The 20,838-nt window shown below is 39.9% G+C and overlaps 1 protein-coding gene across 1 annotated transcript; it reads right to left on the bottom strand.

The window, feature by feature from the left end:
* Window positions 1-1,386: 1,386 nt before the first annotated feature.
* LOC141405806 (acyl-coenzyme A oxidase 1-like) lies at window positions 1,387-12,580 on the bottom strand. Its single transcript, XM_073990529.1, has 7 exons — window positions 12,208-12,580; window positions 11,983-12,142; window positions 11,615-11,907; window positions 5,014-5,932; window positions 4,840-4,945; window positions 1,760-1,915; window positions 1,387-1,691 (listed from the first exon to the last, which is right to left on the bottom strand). Exons 1-7 carry the CDS (start codon window positions 12,341-12,343, stop codon window positions 1,431-1,433), a joined length of 2,031 nt encoding a protein of 676 aa, XP_073846630.1. The 5' UTR covers window positions 12,344-12,580; the 3' UTR covers window positions 1,387-1,430.
* Between the last annotated feature and the right edge of the window lie 8,258 nt (window positions 12,581-20,838).

The following is a 20,838-nucleotide window of genomic DNA, read 5'->3' as shown; positions in this document are numbered from 1 at the left end:
CTACCCATTAACGAACTAATGTCGGGCATATAACGCAAGGCACAGTTATTCATCGGCGGAATGTACATATTCAGTAACTCTACCTCGGCAGTTTACTGCTACCCTCTACATTCCATGTGTGGATCAATAGAGACAAGCTCATGTCTGTTCTGGACACACTGGTGTATGAGTAAGGCAAGTCGTTCTCCTTCGTTTTTTGTACGATCCTCGCACAAATGTTGTTACCATCGCAACATTGCAAGCTACAGGTTCGCTATATCTTTCCCTATAAGTTTGAACAGCTTGACATGGTTGACGGTATCGGAAGCTTTCGATAGGATAAGAGCCACCTGGTTCTGTCCTCGACTGATAACTGTTGATATGGATTGTACGCCAGCTGTTGTTGTGCTCTTCATTTTCGGCTCTTTGTACGATTCTTCCGCAAAATGTTGTAACCTTCCCCATGTTGGAAGCTACAGGTTACAGGTGAGCTTTGTTTCCTAGATACCGGTGAACATGATGTTTCCATGATTCATAAAGTCTACGTTTTCGCAGACTTTTGGCGGAGACCGTTGCAATTGATTTGCAGAAATGATAAATTTACGGGGCGCTGAACAACAACAGGTGCTGTCGGATGCTTGCAGCGTTTGTTGTTGTTGGGGAGACTGCGGAGTTTCTAGTATTGTGACGACGAGATCTCTGGCGCAGCATGCAGCAACATAACTCCTTGTTCTATGATGATCCAGCACTTTGTGTGTTTATTGTTGTAGGGGTGACTGCGGGGTGTCTCGTATTTTGACGAAGAAGTTTGAGAAAGAGGATGCTTTTTTCTATAGAAAAACTTGAGGAAAAAACCTCAGGTCACTGAAGAGGCTTTTTCCATAGAAAATATCCTCATGTCCCTGAGGATGCTTTTTCCTATAGGAAAAAAAGCCTCCTCAGGAAAAAAAGAAAAATAGAAAAAAAATCCTCATATCCCTGAGAAGGCTTTTTTTCTATAGAAAAAAACTCGTCAAGTGCCTGCGGAGGCTTTTGGAGGCTGCATGCATCAACATAACTCCTATCGCCGAAGTCCTGGAGGCGATCTATTTCATGTCATCAAAGTTGATATATGGTGGATGCGAATCAGGCAAACAAAACAGATTCATGGCAAGAGGTTCTTCTCTATGCCGACACGGACACAAAGAGCTCGGAGCAGGCATAACGGGATATCCCTGCTCCGATTAAAAAAAATTATACAAACGCAAACACATAATTTTTGAGGTAATGGCCCCTGGTCGAAGATTTCTCCGTGTCAATCCGATGCATAGAACCGGCTGACGTGGGATTATAGGTCTTATTTGTAGGTCTCTTCTGATTGTGGTTGGTATCCGGTATCCGGTCATAGCGAATCGGGAGTGAATTACATTTATTTGAAAAAAAACCTGAACTTTTTTATTAACCTTAAAAAATTACATCTTCGATTTCATAAAAGGTTTAATATGTGTATGAAAAACATCCGGAACTGGTTTCGCATTTAATGGATTACTTTTTGCTGCTTCAAATATACGCTCGTAAACGTTGCCATCATAACAGCCCAGGGTGGAAGAAAGATTTCGATCATGAAAATCAAAACCATCACAAATGCTAACAGCATTTGGTCGTATGGCTTTTAGCGATGATTCCAAACGCTTTTCCAAGGACACAATTTCATCTGCAGTGATATGAATGACCTATCGGAAGATCGGAAGATAAATATTTTGCAAAAGAAAAAACATAAAATAATATAATACCAACTTACCCTAACTATTTCATTAAGATTGTTGAGAATTGTCTTTACCAAAAACAATTCAAAAAGATTCTCCAAAATTCTGTTTAACTGTGGACTTCTGAGAGCTGCATTGCTACCCTTAAGTTCTTCATAAAATATGGAAGCTACTAGGGAGCGACCGTGTAGCTGAAAAGTAAGAAATTTTTATCGGGCGATGATAATATTTCTATAGGAAATTTCCATCGTCCGGACGATGAATATTTCTATAAGAAATTTCCATCGTCCGGGCGGGGAATATTTCTATGGGTCCTCAGATTTTTTCAAAAGAAAGAGGAGGCGTTTTTTCTATAGAAAAATCCTCAGAATAACAGCATTGCTCAAAAATCCTTTTTCCTACAGAAAACATCCTCAGGTCCCTGAGGAGGCTTTTTTCTATAGAAAAAAATGCTCAGGTCCCTGAGGAGGCTTTTTTCTATAGAAAAAAAGGCTCAGGTCCCTGAGGAGGCTTTTTTCTGTAGAAAAAAATCCTCAGGCCCCTGAGGAGGCTTTTTTCTATAGAAAAAAATCCTCAGGTCCCTGAGGAGGCTTCTTTCTATAGAAAAAAAACTCGGGTCGCTGAGGAGGCTTTTTTCTATAGAAAAAAAATCCTCAAGTCCCTGAGGAGGCTTTTTTCTATAGAAAAAAAATCCTCAAGTCCCTGAGGAGGCTTTTTTCTATAGAAAAAAATCCTCAGATCCCTGAGGAGGCTTTTTTCTATAGAAAAAAATGCTCAGGTCCCTGAGGAGGCTTTTTTCTATAGAAAAAAAGGCTCAGGTCCCTGAGGAGGCTTTTTTCTATAGCAAAAAAAGGCTCAGGTCCCTGAGGAGGCTTTTTTCTATAGCAAAAAATCCTCAGGTCCCTGAGGAGGCTTTTTTCTATAGAAAAAAATCCTCAGGCCCCTGAGGAGGCTTTTTTCTATAGAAAAAAATCCTCAGGCCCCTGAGGAGGCTTTTTTCTATAGAAAAAAAAACCTCGGGTCGCTGAGGAGGCTTTTATCTATAGAAAAAAAATCCTCAAGTCCCTGAGGAGGCTTCTTTCTATAGAAAAAAAACCTCGGGTCGCTGAGGAGGCTTTTTTCTATAGAAAAAAATCCTCAAGTCCCTGAGGAGGCTTCTTTCTATAGAAAAAAAATCCTCAGGTCCCTGAGGAGGCTTTTTTCTATAGAAAAAAAATCCTCAGGTCCCTGAGGAGGCTTTTTCGTATAGAAAAAGATCCTCAGGCTATTTCGTATAGAAGAAAAATCCTCAGGTCCCCGAGGAGGCTTTTTCGTATAGAAAAAAATCCTCAGGTCCCTGAGGAGGCTTTTTCGTATAGAAAAAAATCCTCAGGTTCCTGAGGAGGCTTTTTCGTATAGAAAAAATCCTCAGGTCCCTGAGGAGGCTTTTTCGTATAGAAAAAAATCCTCAGGTCCCTGAGGAGGCTTTTTCGTATAGAAAAAAATCCTCAGGTCCCTGAGGAGGCTTTTTCGTATAGAAAAAAATCCTCAGGTCCCTGAGGAGGCTTTTTCGTATAGAAAAAAAACCGCAGGTCCCTGAGGAGGCTTCTTCGTATAGAAAAAAATCCTCAGGTCCCTGAGGAGGCTTTTTCGTATAGAAAAAAATTCTCAGGTCCCTGAGGAGGCTTTTTTCTATAGAAAAAATCCCTAGGTCCCTGAGGAGGCTTTTTTCAATAGAAAAAATCCTTAGGTCCCTGAGGAGGCTTTTTTCTATAGAAAAAAATTCTGATGTCCCTGAAGAGGTTTTTTTCTATAGAAAAATCCTCCTGTCTCTGAGAAGGCTTTTTTATTTAGAAAAAAATCCTCATGTCCCAGAGGAGGCTTGTTTACTTTAGAAAAATCCTTAGGTTCCCGAGGAGGCTGTTTCTATGGAAAAAATCCTCAAGCCAATGAGGAGGCTTTTTTCTACAGAAAAAAATCCACAGGTAGCTGCGGAGGCTTTTATTCTATAGAAAAATCCTCAGAATAACAGCATTGCTCAGAAATCTTTTTCCTATTGAAAAAATCCTCAGGACCCTGAAGAGGCTTTTACCTTAAAAAAAACCTCAGGTCCCTGAGGAGGCTTTTTTCTATAGAAAAAAATCCTCAGGTCCCTGAGGAGGCTTTTTCCTATAGAAAAAAAAATCCTCAGGCCACTGAGGAGGCTTTTCTTCTATAGAAAAATCCTCAGGTCCCTGAGAAGGCCTTTTTTTCTATAGAAAAAATCCTCAGGTCCTTGAGGAGCCTTTTTTCTATAGAAAAAATTCTCAGGTCCCTGATGAGGCTTTTTTCTATAGACAAAATCATCAGGTCTCTGAGGAAGCTTTTTTCTATAAAAAACATCCTCAGGTCACTGAGGAGGGTTTTTCGTATAGAAAAAAATTCTAAGATTACGGAGGAGCCTATAGAAAAGAATCCCCAGGTCCCCGAGGAGGCTGTTTTCTATAGAAAAAATCCTTATATCCCTGAGGAGCCTTTTTTCTATAGAAAATACCCGCAGGTCTCTGAGAAGGCTCTTTTTCTATAGCAAAATCCTAAGAACAACATCATTGTTCAGAAATCCTTTTCCTATTGAAAAACATCCTCAGAGCCCTGAGTAGGCTTTTTCCTAGAGAAAAAAAATCCTCAGGTCACTGAGGATGCTTTTTCCTATAGAAAAAATCTTCAGGTCCCTGAGAAGGCTTGTTTTCTTTTTCAGGGAAAAAATAGAAGAAATCCTTAAGTTCCTGAGGAGGCTTTTTCCTATAGAAAAAACTCCTCAGATTCCTGAGGAGTCTTTTTCCTATAGAAAAAAATCTTCAGGTTACGGAGGAGCCTTTTTCTATAGAAAAGAATCCTCAAGTCCCTATAGAAAAAATCCTGAGGTCACTGAGGATGCTGTTTCCTATAAAAAAATTCTCAGGCCCCTGAGGAGGTTTTTTTCTATAGAAAAAAATCCTCCTGTCTCTGAGGAGGCTTTTTTTCTTTAGAAAAAATCCTTAGGTCCCTGAGTAGGCTTTTCTTTCTATATAAAAAATCCTCAGGTCCCTATGAGGACTATGAAATTAAAAATGAGGATATTATTTAAATCAAATAAATATCTTATATGCGATATTACCTCAGCAGCTTGAACGAACTCAATGCCACTATTATTGGCAGCCTCAGCTTCATTTTGGCCAGATTTCAAACGTTCCTCTAAATGTTGATAGGCCTTGCGAATTTTACTAAAACAAAATATCAAGTCATTAAAAAATAATGTTGTCAAAAATCACCCACCCCATTCATAACTTACCTTGCTGCAACAATTTCCAAACTTTGAAGCATATTTTCCCAAGTTCCAGTCCATTTGAAGGATTCCATTTGATTTAGAGCCCTTTCTAAATACCTCATCGAAGAGCCCACCTTTTCTCCCACAATTAACTGACGATAACTTTGGAGTAGAAATCTTGCCACGGTTAACATAAGTACTGTATTCTCTCCTTCATAGGTGCATGACGAAGTGGCATCGACATACATGTCACCTAATGTGGCCGAACTTAAATAACCATGACCACCACATGCCAGGCGCAAACATTCTATTCCAGCCGCAACATCACTTGTACTCAAAACTTTCAGGCAACACGATAAAGCATGTAATTCCGATAAGCTTTCATATTTCCCCTCGTCAATGTCCCGGGAAGTTTCACGATAACGTTGCCACAATTTAATTGAGGTCAATTTATAAGCCACAGCATTGGCAATTTGAGGAAATATTTTATTTTGTTGAGTTCGATAGTCTAGGATTTGTACTTCATCCTGCTTTGCATTGGAATCCAACGAACATTGACGCCTTACTGCCGAATATCTGGTAGCTATTGTACAAGCCATTGCCAAGAAAGCAGCACTACTTTCATTTGCCACACAACGTCCAATTAGCAGGGGAAGAAATTTCACAGCGGAATTTGGTCCCCTTATATAGCTACCATCTGGTAACACCTGATCGTGACGCATTAGCATATTGGTGCGTGGTATGCGTACATTTTTCAAACCCAAATAACCATTGTTGACTGCGGGAAAGCCCATTTTCTTACCAACATCTCCCACATCTATTCCAGGCAGAGGCATATGGGTTTCTTCGTCACGTATTTGTACTATGAAGAGGGCTAAATCTTTGGGGCTGTTGTCGATATACAGCTGGGCCACCACAATGCAATGGTTGGCCGTTTGACCCACTGTGAGTAAAAAAGAGGAAATTTATATACATATAATTGAGAGTTGTCAAGAGAAGGATAAAAGGTTGTCAGGGTCAAGATGTCTTCACTCAATGGCTCCTCTATAGACAGAAGATCCTAGGATGAAGATTGGGAGATCTTCTATAGACAGCAAATCGTCAAAAGATGTTCTATATTGGCAGAAGATCGTCAAGAGACCTTCTAAAGATAGAAGACCGCCAAGAGATCTTTTAAAAATAGAAGATCGTCAGGAGATCTTCTAAACAAAAAAAGGTAGTTCAGAGAGACCATCGTCAAGATGTCTGGAAGACGTCTGGAGGTCTTTTAGATATAAGACGGCCAAGAGGTCATTTAAACCGGAAGGTTTTATAAAGATTCAAAAGATTTTATAAAAATAGAAGAGAGGCCTTCTATATCCTGAAGACCATCAATAAGTCTTCTACAGCTAGAATACTGTCAAATGGTCTTCTATAGCTTCAAAATCCTCAAGAGGTCGTTTATAACTTGAAGACCATGCAACTATAGAATACCTCATGGCGGGTATTTTAGCTATGGAAGGCCTCCTAAGGATATTCAAATTACAGAAGATCTCTTGGCTGTCTTCTAGCTATAGGAGGACACTTAAGGGGTTTTAAGCTATAAAATATCCTGCAGCTAGAAGACCCTCAATAGATTTCCTGTAGCTTCAAAACCCTCAACAAATCAATAAGTGTTCTATAGCTTGAAGACCCTCAGGAGGTCTTCTGCACATAGAAGACCGTCACTAGGTTTTTTGTGGAGATCCCGAAGAGGTCTTTTATAGCTTGAAGACTCTCAACAGGTCTTCTATAGCTCCTACAGCTAAAAGATAGTCAAGAGGCCTTCTATAGCTTGAAAACCCTCAAGAGGACTTCTATGGCTTGGATACCCTCAAGATGTCTCCAAAAGCTCAAAGATCCTAAAGACCCTCAGGAGGTCAGCTAGAAGACTATCCAGAGATCTTCTATAGCATGAGGGTCTCAAGATGTCTACTATAGCTTGAAAACCCCTCAAGAAGCCTTCTAGAGCTTGAAGACGCTTAAGAGGTCTTATATAGCTTGAAGACCTTCAAGATGTCTTCTACAGCTGGAAGACCTTCTAGAGTTCTTCTATAGCTTCAATACCCACAGGAGGTCTTCTAGAGCTTAGATATCTCCCGGAGGTTTTCTATATCTTGAAGGCCCTCAGGAGGTCTTCTATAGCTTGAGGACCATCGAGAGCTTCTATATAGCCTGAAGGTCTTGTATAGCTTCTAAAGTTAGAAGATCTTCAAAGCCATTATATAGCTTGGACCTCTTAAGAGATTTTCTAGAGCTAGAAGACCGTCAAGATGCCTTCTATAACTTGAAGACTCTTAGAAGGCCGTCGCGACGTCTTCTATAGATAAAAGATAGAATATTGTCAAGAGGCCGTCTATAGCTTCAAACATCTTAAGAGATATTCTAGAGCTAGAAGACCGACAACATGCTTTCTATAACACGAAGACATTCAAGAGGTCCTCTATAGCTAGAAAACCATCAAAAGGTCTTCTATAGCTTAGATATCCGCAAGTGGTCTTCTAGAGCTAGAAAAACGCCAACAGGTCTTTTATAGCTTGAAGGCCGCCAAGAAGTCTACTATAGGTTGAAGATCCTCAAGAAGTCTTCAATACCTTGAAAGCGCTCAAAGAGGTCTTACATAGGTTGAAGTCCTTCCAGAGGTCTTCTATAGCTTGATGACTCCCAAGATGTCCTATATAGCAGATTGTCAAGAAGTCTTCTAAAGCTTGGATATCCTCAAGAGTCCTTCTATAGCTTAAATACCCTCAGGTTTTCTAGAGCTAGAGGACCATGAAGACGTCTTCTATAGAAAGAAATCCATTAAGCGGTATTTTAAAACTTGAAGACCCCAAGAGGTCTCCTAAGGAGTGGAGATCCGCATGAGATCTTATTTAGCTTGAAACCTCTTAAGAGATCTTCTAGAGCTAGAAGACGGTCTAGATGTCTTCTATAAAGTGAAGACCCTCAAGAGGTCTTCCATAGCTAGTTGATCGCCATGAGGTCTTCAATAGCTTGTAGACTCCCAAAGGGTCTTCTATAGCTTGGAGATCCATTAGAGGCCTTCTATAGCTTGGAGATCCTTAAGAGATCTTCTCTAGCTTGAAACCTTTTTAAAAGGACTTTTAGGGTTGGGAGACCGCCAAGAACTCTTCTATAACTTTGTAGGCCCTCAAAAGGTCTTCTAAAACTTGGAGATCCTCAAGAGACTTTCTATAGAGTGAAGACCCTAAAGATGGTTTCTATAGCTTGGAATTCCTCAATAAGCCTTCTATAGCTAGAATCCTCTAAAGAGGTCTTCTATCCCTAGAATAACGTCAAGATGTCTTCTATAACTTGAAGATCGGCAAGAGGTCTTCTATAGCTTGAAGACCCTCAAGAGGTATTTTATAGTCTGAAGACCCTCAAGAGGTCTTCTATAGCTTAGAAATCCTTGAAGCCTTTTAAAAGATCTTCTAGATCAAGAAGGTCTTCAAGAAATCTTCTATAACTTGAAGTCCCTTTGGAGGTCTTCCGTAGCTTGAAGACCCTCAAGTGGTATTTTAGAGTCTGAAGACCCTCAAGAGGTCTTCTATAGCTTAGATATCCTCAAGAAGCATTCTATAGCTTGAAACCTTTTAAGATATGATCTAGATTAGAAGGCCGCCAAGAAATCTTTTAAATCTTCAAGACCTCTTGGAGGTCTTCTATAGCTTGAGGGCCCTTAAGAGGTATTTTATAGTCTATAGCTTGAAAACCCTCAAGAGGTCTTTTATATTCTGAAGACCCTTAAGAGGTCTTCTATAGCTTAGAGATCCTCAAGAGATCTTCTAGATCTGGAAGGCCTTCAAGAAATCTTCTACTACATGAAAACCTCTTGGAGGTCTTCTATTGCTTGAAGGCCCTCAAGAGGTAATTTAGAGTCTGAAAACCCTCAACAGGTCTTCTATAGCTTAGAGATTCTCAAGAAGCCTTCTATAGCTGGAAACCTTTTAAGATTTCTTCTAGATAAGAAGGCCGTAAAGAAATCTTCTCTAAATTCAAGGCCTCTTGCAGGTCTTCTTCTTGAAGACCCTCAAGAGGTATTTTAGAGTATGAAGACCCTCAAGAGGTCTTCTAAAGCTTAGAGATCCTCAACAGGTCTTCTATAGCTTGAAACTTGAAGACATCTTGGAGGTCTTCCATAGTCTGAAGACCCTCAAGAGGTATTTTTTGTCTGGAAACAATCAAGAGGTCTTCTATAGCTTAGAGATCCTCAAGAGGTCTTCTATAGCTTGAAACCATTTAAAAGAGAGCTTCTAAATCTAGAAAACCATCAAGAAATCTTCTATAACTTGAAGACCTCTTAGAAATCTTCTATAGCTTGAAGACCCTCAAGAAGTATTTTATAGTCTGAGATCCTCAAGAAGGCTTCTATAGCTTGAATCCTTTAATAGATCTCCTAGCTCTAGAAGGCCGTCAAGAAATCTTCTATAACTTGAAGACCTCTTAGAGGTCTTCTATAGCTTGAAGACCCTCAAGAGAACTTCTATAGCTTGAAACCTTTTAAGAGGTCTTCTAGAGTTGGGAGACCGCCAAGAAGTCTTTTATGACTTGAAGGACCTCAAAAGGTCTTCTAAAACTTGGAGATCCTTAAGAGACTTTCTATACAGTGAAGACCCTCTTGAGGGGCTCCATAGCTTGGAGATCCTCAATAAGCCTTCTACAGCTAGAAACCTCTTAAGAGGTCTTCTATCCTTAGAAAAACGTCAAGATGTCTTCTATAACTTGAAGATCGGCAAGAGGTCTTCTATAGCTTCAAGACTTTCAAGAGGTATTTTATAGCTTGCAGACCCTCAAGAAGCCTTCTATAGGTTGGAACCGTTTAAGATATATTCTAGATCTAGAAGACCATCAAGAAATCTTCTATAAATTGCAGACCTCTTGGAGGTCTTCTATAGCTTGAAGACCCTCAAGAGGTCTTCTATAGCTTGGAAATCCTTAAGAGGCCTTCTATAGTTTGGAGATCCTCAAGAGAACTTCTATAGCTTGAAACCTTTTAAGAGGTCTTCTAGAGTTGGGAGACCGCCAAGAAGTTTTTTTATGACTTGAAGGCCCTCAAAAGGTCTTCTAAAACTTGGAGATTCCTAAGAGACTTTCTGTAGAGCGAAGACCCTCAAGAGGGGTTCTATAGCTTGGAGTTCCTCAATAAGCCTTCTATAGCTAGAAACCTCTTAAGAGGTCTTCTATCCCTAGAAGATGTAACTTGAAGATTGACAAGAGGTCTTCTATAGCTTGCAGACCCTCAAGAGGTATTTTATCGTCTGAAGACCCTCAAGAGGTCTTCCATAGCTTAGAGATCCTCAAGAGGTCTTCTATAGCTTGAAGCATTTTAAGAGATCTTCTAGATCTAGAAGGCCGCCAATCTTCTATAACTTGAAGACCTCTTAGAGGTCTTCAGTAGCTTGAAGGCTCTCAAGAGGTCTTCTATAGCTTAGAGATCCTTAAGAGGCCTTCTATAGCTTGGAGAAAACTTCTATAGCTTGAAACTTTTTAAGAGGTCTTCTAGAGTTGAGAGACCGCGAAGAAGTCTTCTATGACTTGAAGGCCCTCAAAAGGTCTTCTAAAACTTGGAGATCCTTAAGAGATTTTCTACAGAGTGAAGACCCTCATGAGGTCTTCTATAGCTTGAAGACCCTCAAGAGGTATTTTATAGTCTGAAGACCCTCAAGAGGTCTTCTATAGCTTAGAGATCCTCAAGAAGCCTTCTATAGCTTGAATCCTCTAAGAGATCTTCTAGCTCTAGAAGGCCGTCAGGAAATTTTCTATAGCTTGAAGACCCTCAAAAGGTATTTTATAGTCTGAAGACCCTCAAGAGGTCTTCTATAGCTTAGAGATCCTCAAGAAGCCTTCTATAGCTTGAAACCTTTTAGGCGACCTTCTCTCCTCTATTGGTTAAAGTCCCTTATAGTCCCCTATAGCTTGAAGACCCTCAAATGTCTCATATAACTTGAAGACCCACAAGAGGACTTCTATTACTTGAAGACAGTCAAGAGATCTTATATAGTTTGTGGAACCTCTAGAAGACATCTAGAGCTAGAAGACTGGTCATTTGTGTACAGAAAAGATTCTGAGGGTATTGAAGCTAGAACAGACTTACTGAGGGTGTTTAAGGTATAGAAGGCTGTTTGAAGACCCTATACCTTAAACACCCTCAAGAAGTCTATTATAGCTTGAATACCCTCAGGATCTTTTCTGTACACAAACGACCATTAAGAGTTCTTATATTTTTTTATAAGAAGAAGATCGTAAAGAGGTTTTTTGCCCCCAGAAGGCAGTCAAGAGGTTTTCTATAGCTTAAAGACCCTCAAAAGGTATTCCATATCTTGGGGACCCTCAAGAGACCACCTACTGTTAAAAGACCCTCAAGACATCCTCTAAAGCCAAAAGGTCTTCTATAGCTCAAGAGGTTTCTTAAAGCATGAATCAAGAGCTCCTCCACCAATAAAATATCCTGAAGAGGTCTTCTGCAGATACAAGACAGTCCAAAGATTTTCTTCTTTTCTTCTTCAGATAGAATACGTCAAGAGGCCAAAAGGGTTTCAATATCTAGAGGACTGTCAGGAGTAGAAACTGTATTCACTATCCACTTCTAAATAATATTACTCACATCCTCCCGGCCACCATTTGTACGATGTGTGCGTGGGTGTATTCATGACAAACTCTTGCGTTTCACGATCATAATCCGCTCTGGTTTCCAGGCCACGCAAATACGTTCCATGAGCCAATTCAGTTTGTGCAAAGGCAAAGATAATTTCTAAATTTTCAGCACGTTTACCAAATTTCTCATATTGTTCGGCGGTACCCAATTTACGGATACCATCAACAATCATTGAGTAATGGACGGAAAATGGATTGGCTCGCGGTAAGGCACCCCATAAATTTGACGAAAGGTAGAGGCCACTGTAAGAAGAATTTATTAAAGTATTTTAATTTGTGTCTTAAAAAAATCTTTTTTTTATTCACGTTGCTACTTACGGCCATATATCCGTGTATCCTGGTCGTAGTTTTTGCTGTAACTTTCGTAATTTTTGTGAAACTTTTATGGATGACTTTATGCCAGCTGCGTAAATTTCATCGTGTCTCAAATGTTGAATGTGAAAAATATCCTCGTCAGCGTCATCGAGAATGTAGGAATCTGTGTATTGAAATAGTTAACGTAAATATTTTGAATAATAGTTTAAAAATATTATTTTTAATTACCCAAAAACCGTTTAAATTTCAATTTTTCTTCACCGCCATACCACCATTTGGAAAATTCTTCCACATCAAAGGAAGCCTTGTGTCGTTCTTTTTGTAAATCGGAATTGATTGCCATGACTTGGCCACTACTGTTCATAATGTACGGGAATTGGGAGATGGTCTGTATTTAATAAAAACTCAATTCCGACTAAATCATAACGTTTGAATGAACAGTTGTAAATAGTGATGTTTGGCCTAGGGCAAGGCTTTCGTCAAATTAGTTGTAACAAAAAATACTATTAAAATTGTAAATTTTATTGAAAAATAAAATAAATATACAGTTTTAATTGTTCTGCGAGTGTGACATGACGTCGGTCTTATTCAATACAATTTCAAATAATTTGTTTTATTCACATGTATATATGTTTAAAATTTTCCATTAAAATTACAATTGCGTTTTTAATTTAAATTGGATTTGAATAACACATAAAAATCTATAATTAACATTTTATATTTCGATACTGTAGTGCCACAATGCATTCAAATAATTCATTGACTTTGCAAACACATGTGTTTCGATAGAAAATATTTAGATTTAAATTTCCGAATGAAATTGACTTGCAAGTAAGAGTTTTTAGCGATTTAGTTCAGAAACCTTGTGTAATTTGAAAATTTCTGAAATATGTAACCAAACTTTTTTTTCTTACACTACTGTGGTAACTACTAACGTCGTACAGTGGTTCAGAATCGTTTTTTTTTTCTGGCCAAAACTCTGTAACTTTTGAACGGATACATATATTTTCAAAACCCTAATAATTGTTTTCCATAATTCTAATAATTTTTTGTTCGACAGATGACATAATGAGCTTTCCGACGTATTAAAAAAAAATTCAAAATACCGAAATTCGGGAGGTACCGTTCCATGGGGGCTATATCAAAACGTCGATATAAAGACTCACAGAAGACTAAATACCAAGCTTCCGATATTTCGGTAAAACCTTCAAAATACCGATTATCAAGAGAAAGGCTTTTACCTCCAACAAAAACTAAATACCAAATTTCAGCAATTTCGGTGGGTTGCTGTGGCCACAACCTTCAGAATTCAGCAATTTCTGTGTGGTCATGAGGCTAAAACCTTCAATATACCGAAAATCGGGTAGGCCCGTTCTATGGGGGCTATACTAAGGCGTGAACCTGTACCGACAAGTTTCTGGGGGAAAGTTTAATACCCCCCAATAAAGAATAGATACCAAATTTAAGCCATTTCTGAGGAATATTGAGGCCACAACCTTAAAAACACCGAAAATCGGGAGATACGTTCTATGGGGGCTATATGAAGGCTTGTACCTATACCGACAAATTTCATATGGAAATTTTATTACCCCAAATGAAGACCAAATACCAAATTTCAGTCATTTCGGTGGGTTATTGTGGCCACAGCCTTCAAAATACTGAAAATCGGGAGGTACCGCAGATGTACTTGAAAAGTACAAGGCCGACATTACTGCCATACAGGAAATACGATGGAATGGGAAAGGCGTCACAACAACACCTAAAGGTGGCGCACTGTATTATAGCTGCCATGACACAAAGCATGAGTTTGGTTGCGGATTTGTAGGTGGTCGGAGGTTAAAACATCTGGTCTCCAGCTTCACCCCAGTGAATGAAAGACTAGCTGCAATTCGATTAAAAGCTAAATTCTTCAACATCAGCTTTATTTGTGCTCATGCTCCCACTGAAGACAAGGACGAACAGACCAAAGATATATTTTACGAGCGCTTAGAAGAAACTTATGACCGTTGCCCTGCCCATGACATTAAAATCATTCTAGGCGATTTTAATGCCAAAATTGGGAAGGAGAATATCTTTGGCCCAACAGTCGGGAAATTCAGTCTGCAAGAAACATGGTAGTTAGCAGTACCAGATTTAAACATCTCGATATTCATAAGGGCACCTGGCTGTCGCCAGATCAATGAACAAGAAATCAAATTGATCACGTTGTGATAGATGGAAGACATGCATCAAGCATGTTGGATGTACGATCGTTCCGAGGTGCAAACATAGACTCGGACCACTACATTGTTGCAGCAAAGGTACGTACCAGATTAAACGTAGCAAACAAAGTGCGAACAGACACAACACGGAAGTTGGACATCGGTAAGCTGCAATCACAACAGATAGCCACAGCATATTCCACTCAACTGGCCCAACTGCTTAATCAAAGCACTCCTCGTCCCGATAACATATCAGGACAATGGCAAAACATTGCCCACTCCATGCAAACAGCCGCAAAATCAGTACAGGATGCCAGAGACCTCCACCAAGGAATCCATGGCATGACCAGGAGTGTCGTGCTGCTACCGAAGAGAAAAATGCGGCATATAGGGCTACTTTACAATCAGTAGCAACGCGTAGCGCACGAGAGAGGAGAAACGTCTTTTCCGCAGGAAAAAGGGAGAGAAGGAAAAGCGGGAGTGTGAACAAATTGAGATGTACAGGAAACAGAAGCTTTGTTCCAGAACTAAAAAGCTTTTACACATTTAACACATTTTGAAAATTTTTCTCCGAAATGCGTTCCCGTACACCAAAAAGGTTGTAAAAAGTTCACTTCTCTTTGAACAAAAATGGCGCTGAATGGCTCTCTCTTTAAAACTTTTTACACGAAAAAATTGAGCGAGCAAAAATGTGCAACATGTTTGCCGGCTTCCGATTGGCTGACACGCCACTTTGACATTTGTTCCAGTTTTTTTGACGTTTCTGTCATTTTTCCGTTCCCGTACATTTTGGAAAAATTTGTGCGTTGAACTCATTTTTGACGGTGCTCTCTTTTGCACATTTTGCCATTAAAAAAGTACTGGAACGGAGCTAGAATGAAGTCCGAAAATTCTACCAAATAGTGAAACATCAAACCGATGGCTTTGGTAACTGGTAACTGATTCAGATGGTGTGCTAAGGATATGGAAAGAGCATTTTTCCAAAGTGTTGGTATCCAATAGTAGCGAATTATACCATCCGGCCAATATGAGGTAAAGACAGCAAAAAACCGGTTGAAGAATAATCAGGCAGCAGGAGTTGATGGCCTACCAGCCAAGCTGTTTAAAACCGGAGGCGACACGCTGATAAGGTGTATGAATCAGCTAGTTAGCTCCATCTGGCAGGAAGAACGCGTACCCGACGATTAGAACCTGAGCATCCTGTGTCCCGTCCATAAGAAAGGAGATAAGACTTTGTGCTCCAACTATAGGGGCATAATATAGTGCGAACGGCTAAAGCCCATGGTCAACGAAATAATTGGACCATACCAATGCGGCTTTAGACCTGGCAAGTTCACCATTGACCAGATATTTACCATGCAGCAAATCCTGGAGAATACCCAAGAGAGCAGATCGACACCTACCACCTTTTTGTCGATTATAAAGCAGCCTTTGACATCCCACTACGTTCAAAGGTATTCCAAGCAATGTCTGAATTTGGTGTCCCCGCAAAGCTCATTCGGCTTTGTAAAATGACTCTGACACAAGATCTTCAGTTAAAATAGGAAAGAACCTCTCCGAAGAGTTTTGTACCAAAAGAGGTTTCATCCTGCTAGAAAAGGTTATACGAGAGGCAAACGTCAAAAGAAGTGGCACAATCTACACCAATAGCCCCATGTTACTTGCTTATGCTGATGATATAGACATCAGTAAAAGAAGTAACTGTACCTTTATAAAGGTCGAACGAGAATCTGCTAAAGTGGGACTGGCAGTAAACGGTGAGAAGATCAAGTTAATGGTGGCGACGCGCAATGCGTCCATTGAGCACGGACCAACTGTGGAAGTTGGTTCCTATAATTTTGAGGTAGTAAAAGACTTCGTCTACCTCGGCACCTCCATAAACACAACAAACGACATCAGTTGTGAAATAAAAAGAAGAATTGTATTGGTCAACATATGCTACTTTGGCTTAAGTAAGCACTTTAAAAACAAAGCCGCAACTCGTCAAACAAAAATAACGCTTTACAAAACAATGATACCACCCGTGCTAATGTATGGCTCCGAAGCATGGGTACTTGCGCAAGCAGATAAGGCAGTGCTTGGCGTGTTTGAGACAAAAATTCTTCGAAAGATCTACGGACCGATCTGCGTTGACGGTGAATATCGACGTCTTATGAACCACGAGCTGTATCTGATAAACAACGACATCAATATAATTAAACGTATTGAGATGCAGCGGTTGCGTTGGCTAGGCCATATGATAAGAATGAGCGATAATGAACCCGTTAAAAAGGCGCATAAATTCGAGCCACATGGCGGTGCACGCAGAATTGGCAGGCCAAAGAATATGGATGAAAAGATGACAAGGCGCCGTTTTCCAAAAAGCGAAGCACGAAACAGGGAGAATTGGAGATCTTTTCTTAGTTCGGTCTATGGAACAAATGTTCTGTAATGGGCCAGCTAAGTAAGTACGTAAGTATTATGGTGTAGGGTATAATGAAAAGTGATAAACGTACTGAACGGGACGGGTACAAAAGTTTATATGGACTGAAAGAAGACACTCTCGGGCATCATCTGTGAAAACGGAACTTTGTCCCAAGCTGTTCCCTAAAAGATCTAGTCCACGAAAGTTGGAATTTCACTAAAATTTACTACCTAAGGAAAAATAAAATAGGTCACTTCGTGTAAACGCTATGGTAATTTATTGAAACGGCTCTTACCTACCTAACAAAAAAACAACGAACCGAATGTCTGTTATAGTTTCAGCGAAATAGCTATTCTTTCTTCAGAAATTTTGCAAAAATTACGTATTTTCTAAAATTGCGAAAAATGGTCATCTTTAGAAGCACGCAACGCCCACTCCTTTCAATATTTTGAGCTAATTTTTTGTTTCCTTAGTTTCAATATGTTTACTATCGAATCCCATATAGAAATTTACAATTGGGATTTTGGCCAGGAAAATCGATTTCTGAACCACTGTGCGTCGGCAACAAAGGCAAACGTTTACACAACAAAGTCAGCGAAATAGTAGACTTTATAAGTTGGAGGAACACCATGGTCGCCGCGATCGATGTAACACAGCTCACCGTCACCTCTAGCTTAGGTTAATTAATTTTTAATTTTAATTAATTGTTGGCAGACACTTCACTCGGAGAACAGCGGTCCATTGTGTTCATCCTGAAAATAGATACGAAAGGGGGTAGGTTGAGGGCGTACAAGGGGAAGGGAGAACGACTGGAAAAAGGTAGAAAAAGAGTAGATGTAAGAGGTGGGAGGAGAAGTAGTTTGTTGAACTTTCTCAGTATATGATGATCGTACCCATAGCCACTAAAGGCTCCTGCAATAGATTAGCAGGGCTGCATGATGTATGGAAGAACAACAACACTGTGCAACAAAATTCAACTTTTTTCAAAATGATGGGAAAAACCGTGTGGATTATGAAAGTATCGCTAAAAATATGAGACACGTGTATCGGCGTTTTTAAAGTTTTCATCAGAAAGTAACCAAAAAGTGCGGGGCAAGTTCCGCCCATTTCTAGTTATTTCGAAATATTCGTGATATTTTGGAATCCTTGCATTTTAGGTATTTAGTGTTTTTGGCAGCTGTACAGAAGAGGATGTGGGCAATAATTTTGTTAAAAATTTTAACCCTCATGCGGTTCATCGAAGTGGCCTTCTTGGTCCTTTTTTCCAAAATCTTTCAAAAACTCCTTTAAAATGTGATCATATAAAATCCAAATATTCTACAAAATTGTTCGTCATAAAAATTTACTATAGGTCTCAGAATACACCAAATCTGTAAATCTTATTTAATCGCCAGAAATCTCTAAAAAAGAAAACCCCATTTTAGGGTTAAAGTCGGACTTCATCTGAGTTTATTCAAAATTGTCCCACAAAACATAATTTTAGAGAGATGACGTCAAAGACAAAAATATTCTCCGTCAAATTTCACTATGGGTCACCAAAGAAATGAAATGTCTATTTACATTATATATCATAAAAATAGCAGTATCAATTTTGCTGAACAAACATGAAAGTATTTCCCATTTTTTTGATGAATTTTTTTTCCTTTTTTTCGACTATGGGAGCTATATCGAAACGTATTCCGACGAATTTCAATCGGAAAAGTTTTTACCTCCAACATAGACTAAATATCAAATTTCAGTCACTTCGGTGGCTTGTTGTGGCCACAACCTTCAAAATACCGAAACTCGAGAAGTACCGTTCTATGGGGGCTATATGAAGACATGGACCTATACCGACAAACTTCTGGGTGAAAGTTTTATATCGCTAACGAAGACAAAATACAAGATTTCAATCATTTCGGTGGAATATTGAAACCACAACTTTCAAAATACCGAAAATCGGGAGGTGCCGTTCTATGGGGGGTATATAAAGGTATGGACCTATACCGACAAATTTCATATGGAAAGTTTTATACCCCAAATGCAGAATAAATACCAAATTTCAACCATTTCGGTGGATTATTGTGGCCACAATCTTCAAAATACCGGAAATTGGAAGGTAGCGATCTATGGGGGCCATATGAAGACGTGGACTTTGCCGGCAAATTTCAGCCATATCGGTGTGATAATGAGGCTAAGACTTTGAAAATACTGAAAATCGGGAGGTATCGTTCTATGGGACTATGTCAAAACGTGGACCGATATAGCCCATTTGCAATACCAAACATCCTAGGAGCAATAGAAATTTCTATACCAAATTACAAAGGTCTATCTTAAAAACTGCGAGCTGATATCTTGATTTCAACCGACGGACGTACAGACGGACTTGGTTATATCGACTTAGATTTTACCCTGATCATAGAGCAGCCTGGCTATCCAAAACCGTGACTATCCTATCTGCTTAGTCTGTCATTCGTAATAGTAGTTCTAAGGCTTTCAGCACTGCAAGGACTTTTGCCTGAAAAACACTGCAGTACGAGTTTCTGATATGCAGTTCTTCCATTCCTTCTTCCACTTCCAGGAACATTCAATTCCCTTCCAAATATTCCATTCAACATGCCTACATTTAATTCTCTTCCAAACTGCGCTGTCCATGTGGTGAACAGAGTGACTGTAGATTTTGTGGCTGAAATCTGAATATTCATCTCGTTGAAAAAGGTGGTAAGATCGGCTAAATAGGAATTCAGTCTCTCACAGATGTCATCAGGGAAGGTACCTGACGCCTGGATCGTGCAATCATCCGCATACGTTACGATATCGGTGCCGTCTGGAGATGGCGGAATACAGGAGATGTAGAGGTTAAACAGTTCCGGAGATATTACCCCAACTTGGGGAACTCCCAGTTTCACTCTACGGGGTTTGGACTTCTTGTTCCTGAATTCCACGTACGACTGGCGTCCACATATATAGTTGACTATCCAACGTTTCAAGCTTGGCTCGAGGGTTGTCTGCTCAATGTCCTCATACAGCGTGGAGTGCCTGACTGTATCAAAGGCTTTTGATAAGTCAAACGCCACCATCACTGTTCTATCACGCAGCGGTCTCTGGTTGAGTCCTTGACAAATATATGTGGAGATGGCTTGCAGCGCTGTTGTGGTGCTGTGCTGCTTACGGAATCCATGCTGATGATCAGCAACTTGATAGCTATTCCCGATACTGGAGAGGACTAAGGCCTCAAGGGTCTTTGCTACGGGCAACAAAAGCGAAATCGGTCTGTACGATTCTGATGCGACGTAATACTCTTATCTTCGCCCTGTCACTCTCGGGGTGCTCGATAAACTGTCGATTGAAATAACTTGCGCATCTCTTCGGGTCAGTCAACGTAACGTCGCCAAACGTGACTGAGGTCCTATCTTCCATCCTTCCAGGGTTCGATAGTGACTTAACCGTTGTCCACAATTCACTTATACCGGCTTCAATGTTACAACTCGTCAGATGATTTAACCACTTGTTCCGCTTATGTTAGCCGACCAGTCAGTTGCGAAATGTAGTCAGTTTCACCTCGCCTGTCCTCTTAGCCAAATCTTGTTGCCTATCCACTGTAGAACGCTGACATGTCCAAGACGTGAACAATGCCACAGATTGAGCTCATTAAGCCTCAAGGCGCATCGTGATGCTTGATATTGTACTATAATATCCAGGGGTGTGCTAATGAGAATTAACGCAGCTCGTTGCACAGAAGCTACCCTGTAGTGGGATTCTGTAACTCATTTTTGCTGTTACCGACAAAAATCGGTAAAATTAAATCGCAAAATTATGACTAAAAACATAAAGAAATGTTGGCATCGTTGTTTGTGTCGGTAGAGGCTAGCGACTACTTTTTATTCATCGTTAACTTACCGAAAATTTTCGTTAATTATCGAAATTGTAAGCATTTTAATTTTACCGACAATTATCGATAACAGCAAAAATGAGTTACAGAATCCCACTACTGGACAGGTTGGAATTATTGCTTGAGGTCGGCCATCAGACAAGGCAATCATAGGATAACATCACATTCCTATCACTGTCATATACATTTTGCCTATGGGGTTTTTACAGGAATAAAGTGCAAATAGGCCTCTCTTGGTGCGCTCCTCCGTGTTCCTTTGGACCGATGGACCAAAATCATTCCCAGGTATTGATGATCAGCGACTTGATAGCTATTCCTGATACTGGGGAGGACAAAGGCCTCAATGGTCTTTGCTATGGGCGACAAAAGCGAAGTCGGCTGTA

Source organism: Musca autumnalis, unplaced genomic scaffold (genome assembly GCF_047663935.1).
Source record: "Musca autumnalis isolate F117 unplaced genomic scaffold, ASM4766393v1 scaffold_5, whole genome shotgun sequence".
Taxonomy (NCBI): Eukaryota; Metazoa; Arthropoda; class Insecta; order Diptera; family Muscidae; genus Musca; species Musca autumnalis.
The sequence above is the reverse complement of the archived record's forward strand: the minus strand, read 5'-3'. Positions and strand labels throughout refer to the sequence as shown.

What these genes read in the sequence shown, in the direction of transcription:
- LOC141405806 (XM_073990529.1), bottom strand. Translation starts at nt 12,343, where the DNA reads ATGAACAGTAGTGGCCAAGTCATGGCAATCAATTCCGATTTACAAAAA. An exon ending in GAAATTTAAACGGTTTTTGG is followed by an intron (nt 12,143 to 12,207) that starts GTAATTAAAAAT and finishes TTCAATACACAG; the next exon opens with ATTCCTACATTCTCGATGAC. An exon ending in AGTTCGTTCAAGCTGCTGAG is followed by an intron (nt 1,916 to 4,839) that starts GTAATATCGCAT and finishes CTTACTTTTCAG; the next exon opens with CTACACGGTCGCTCCCTAGT.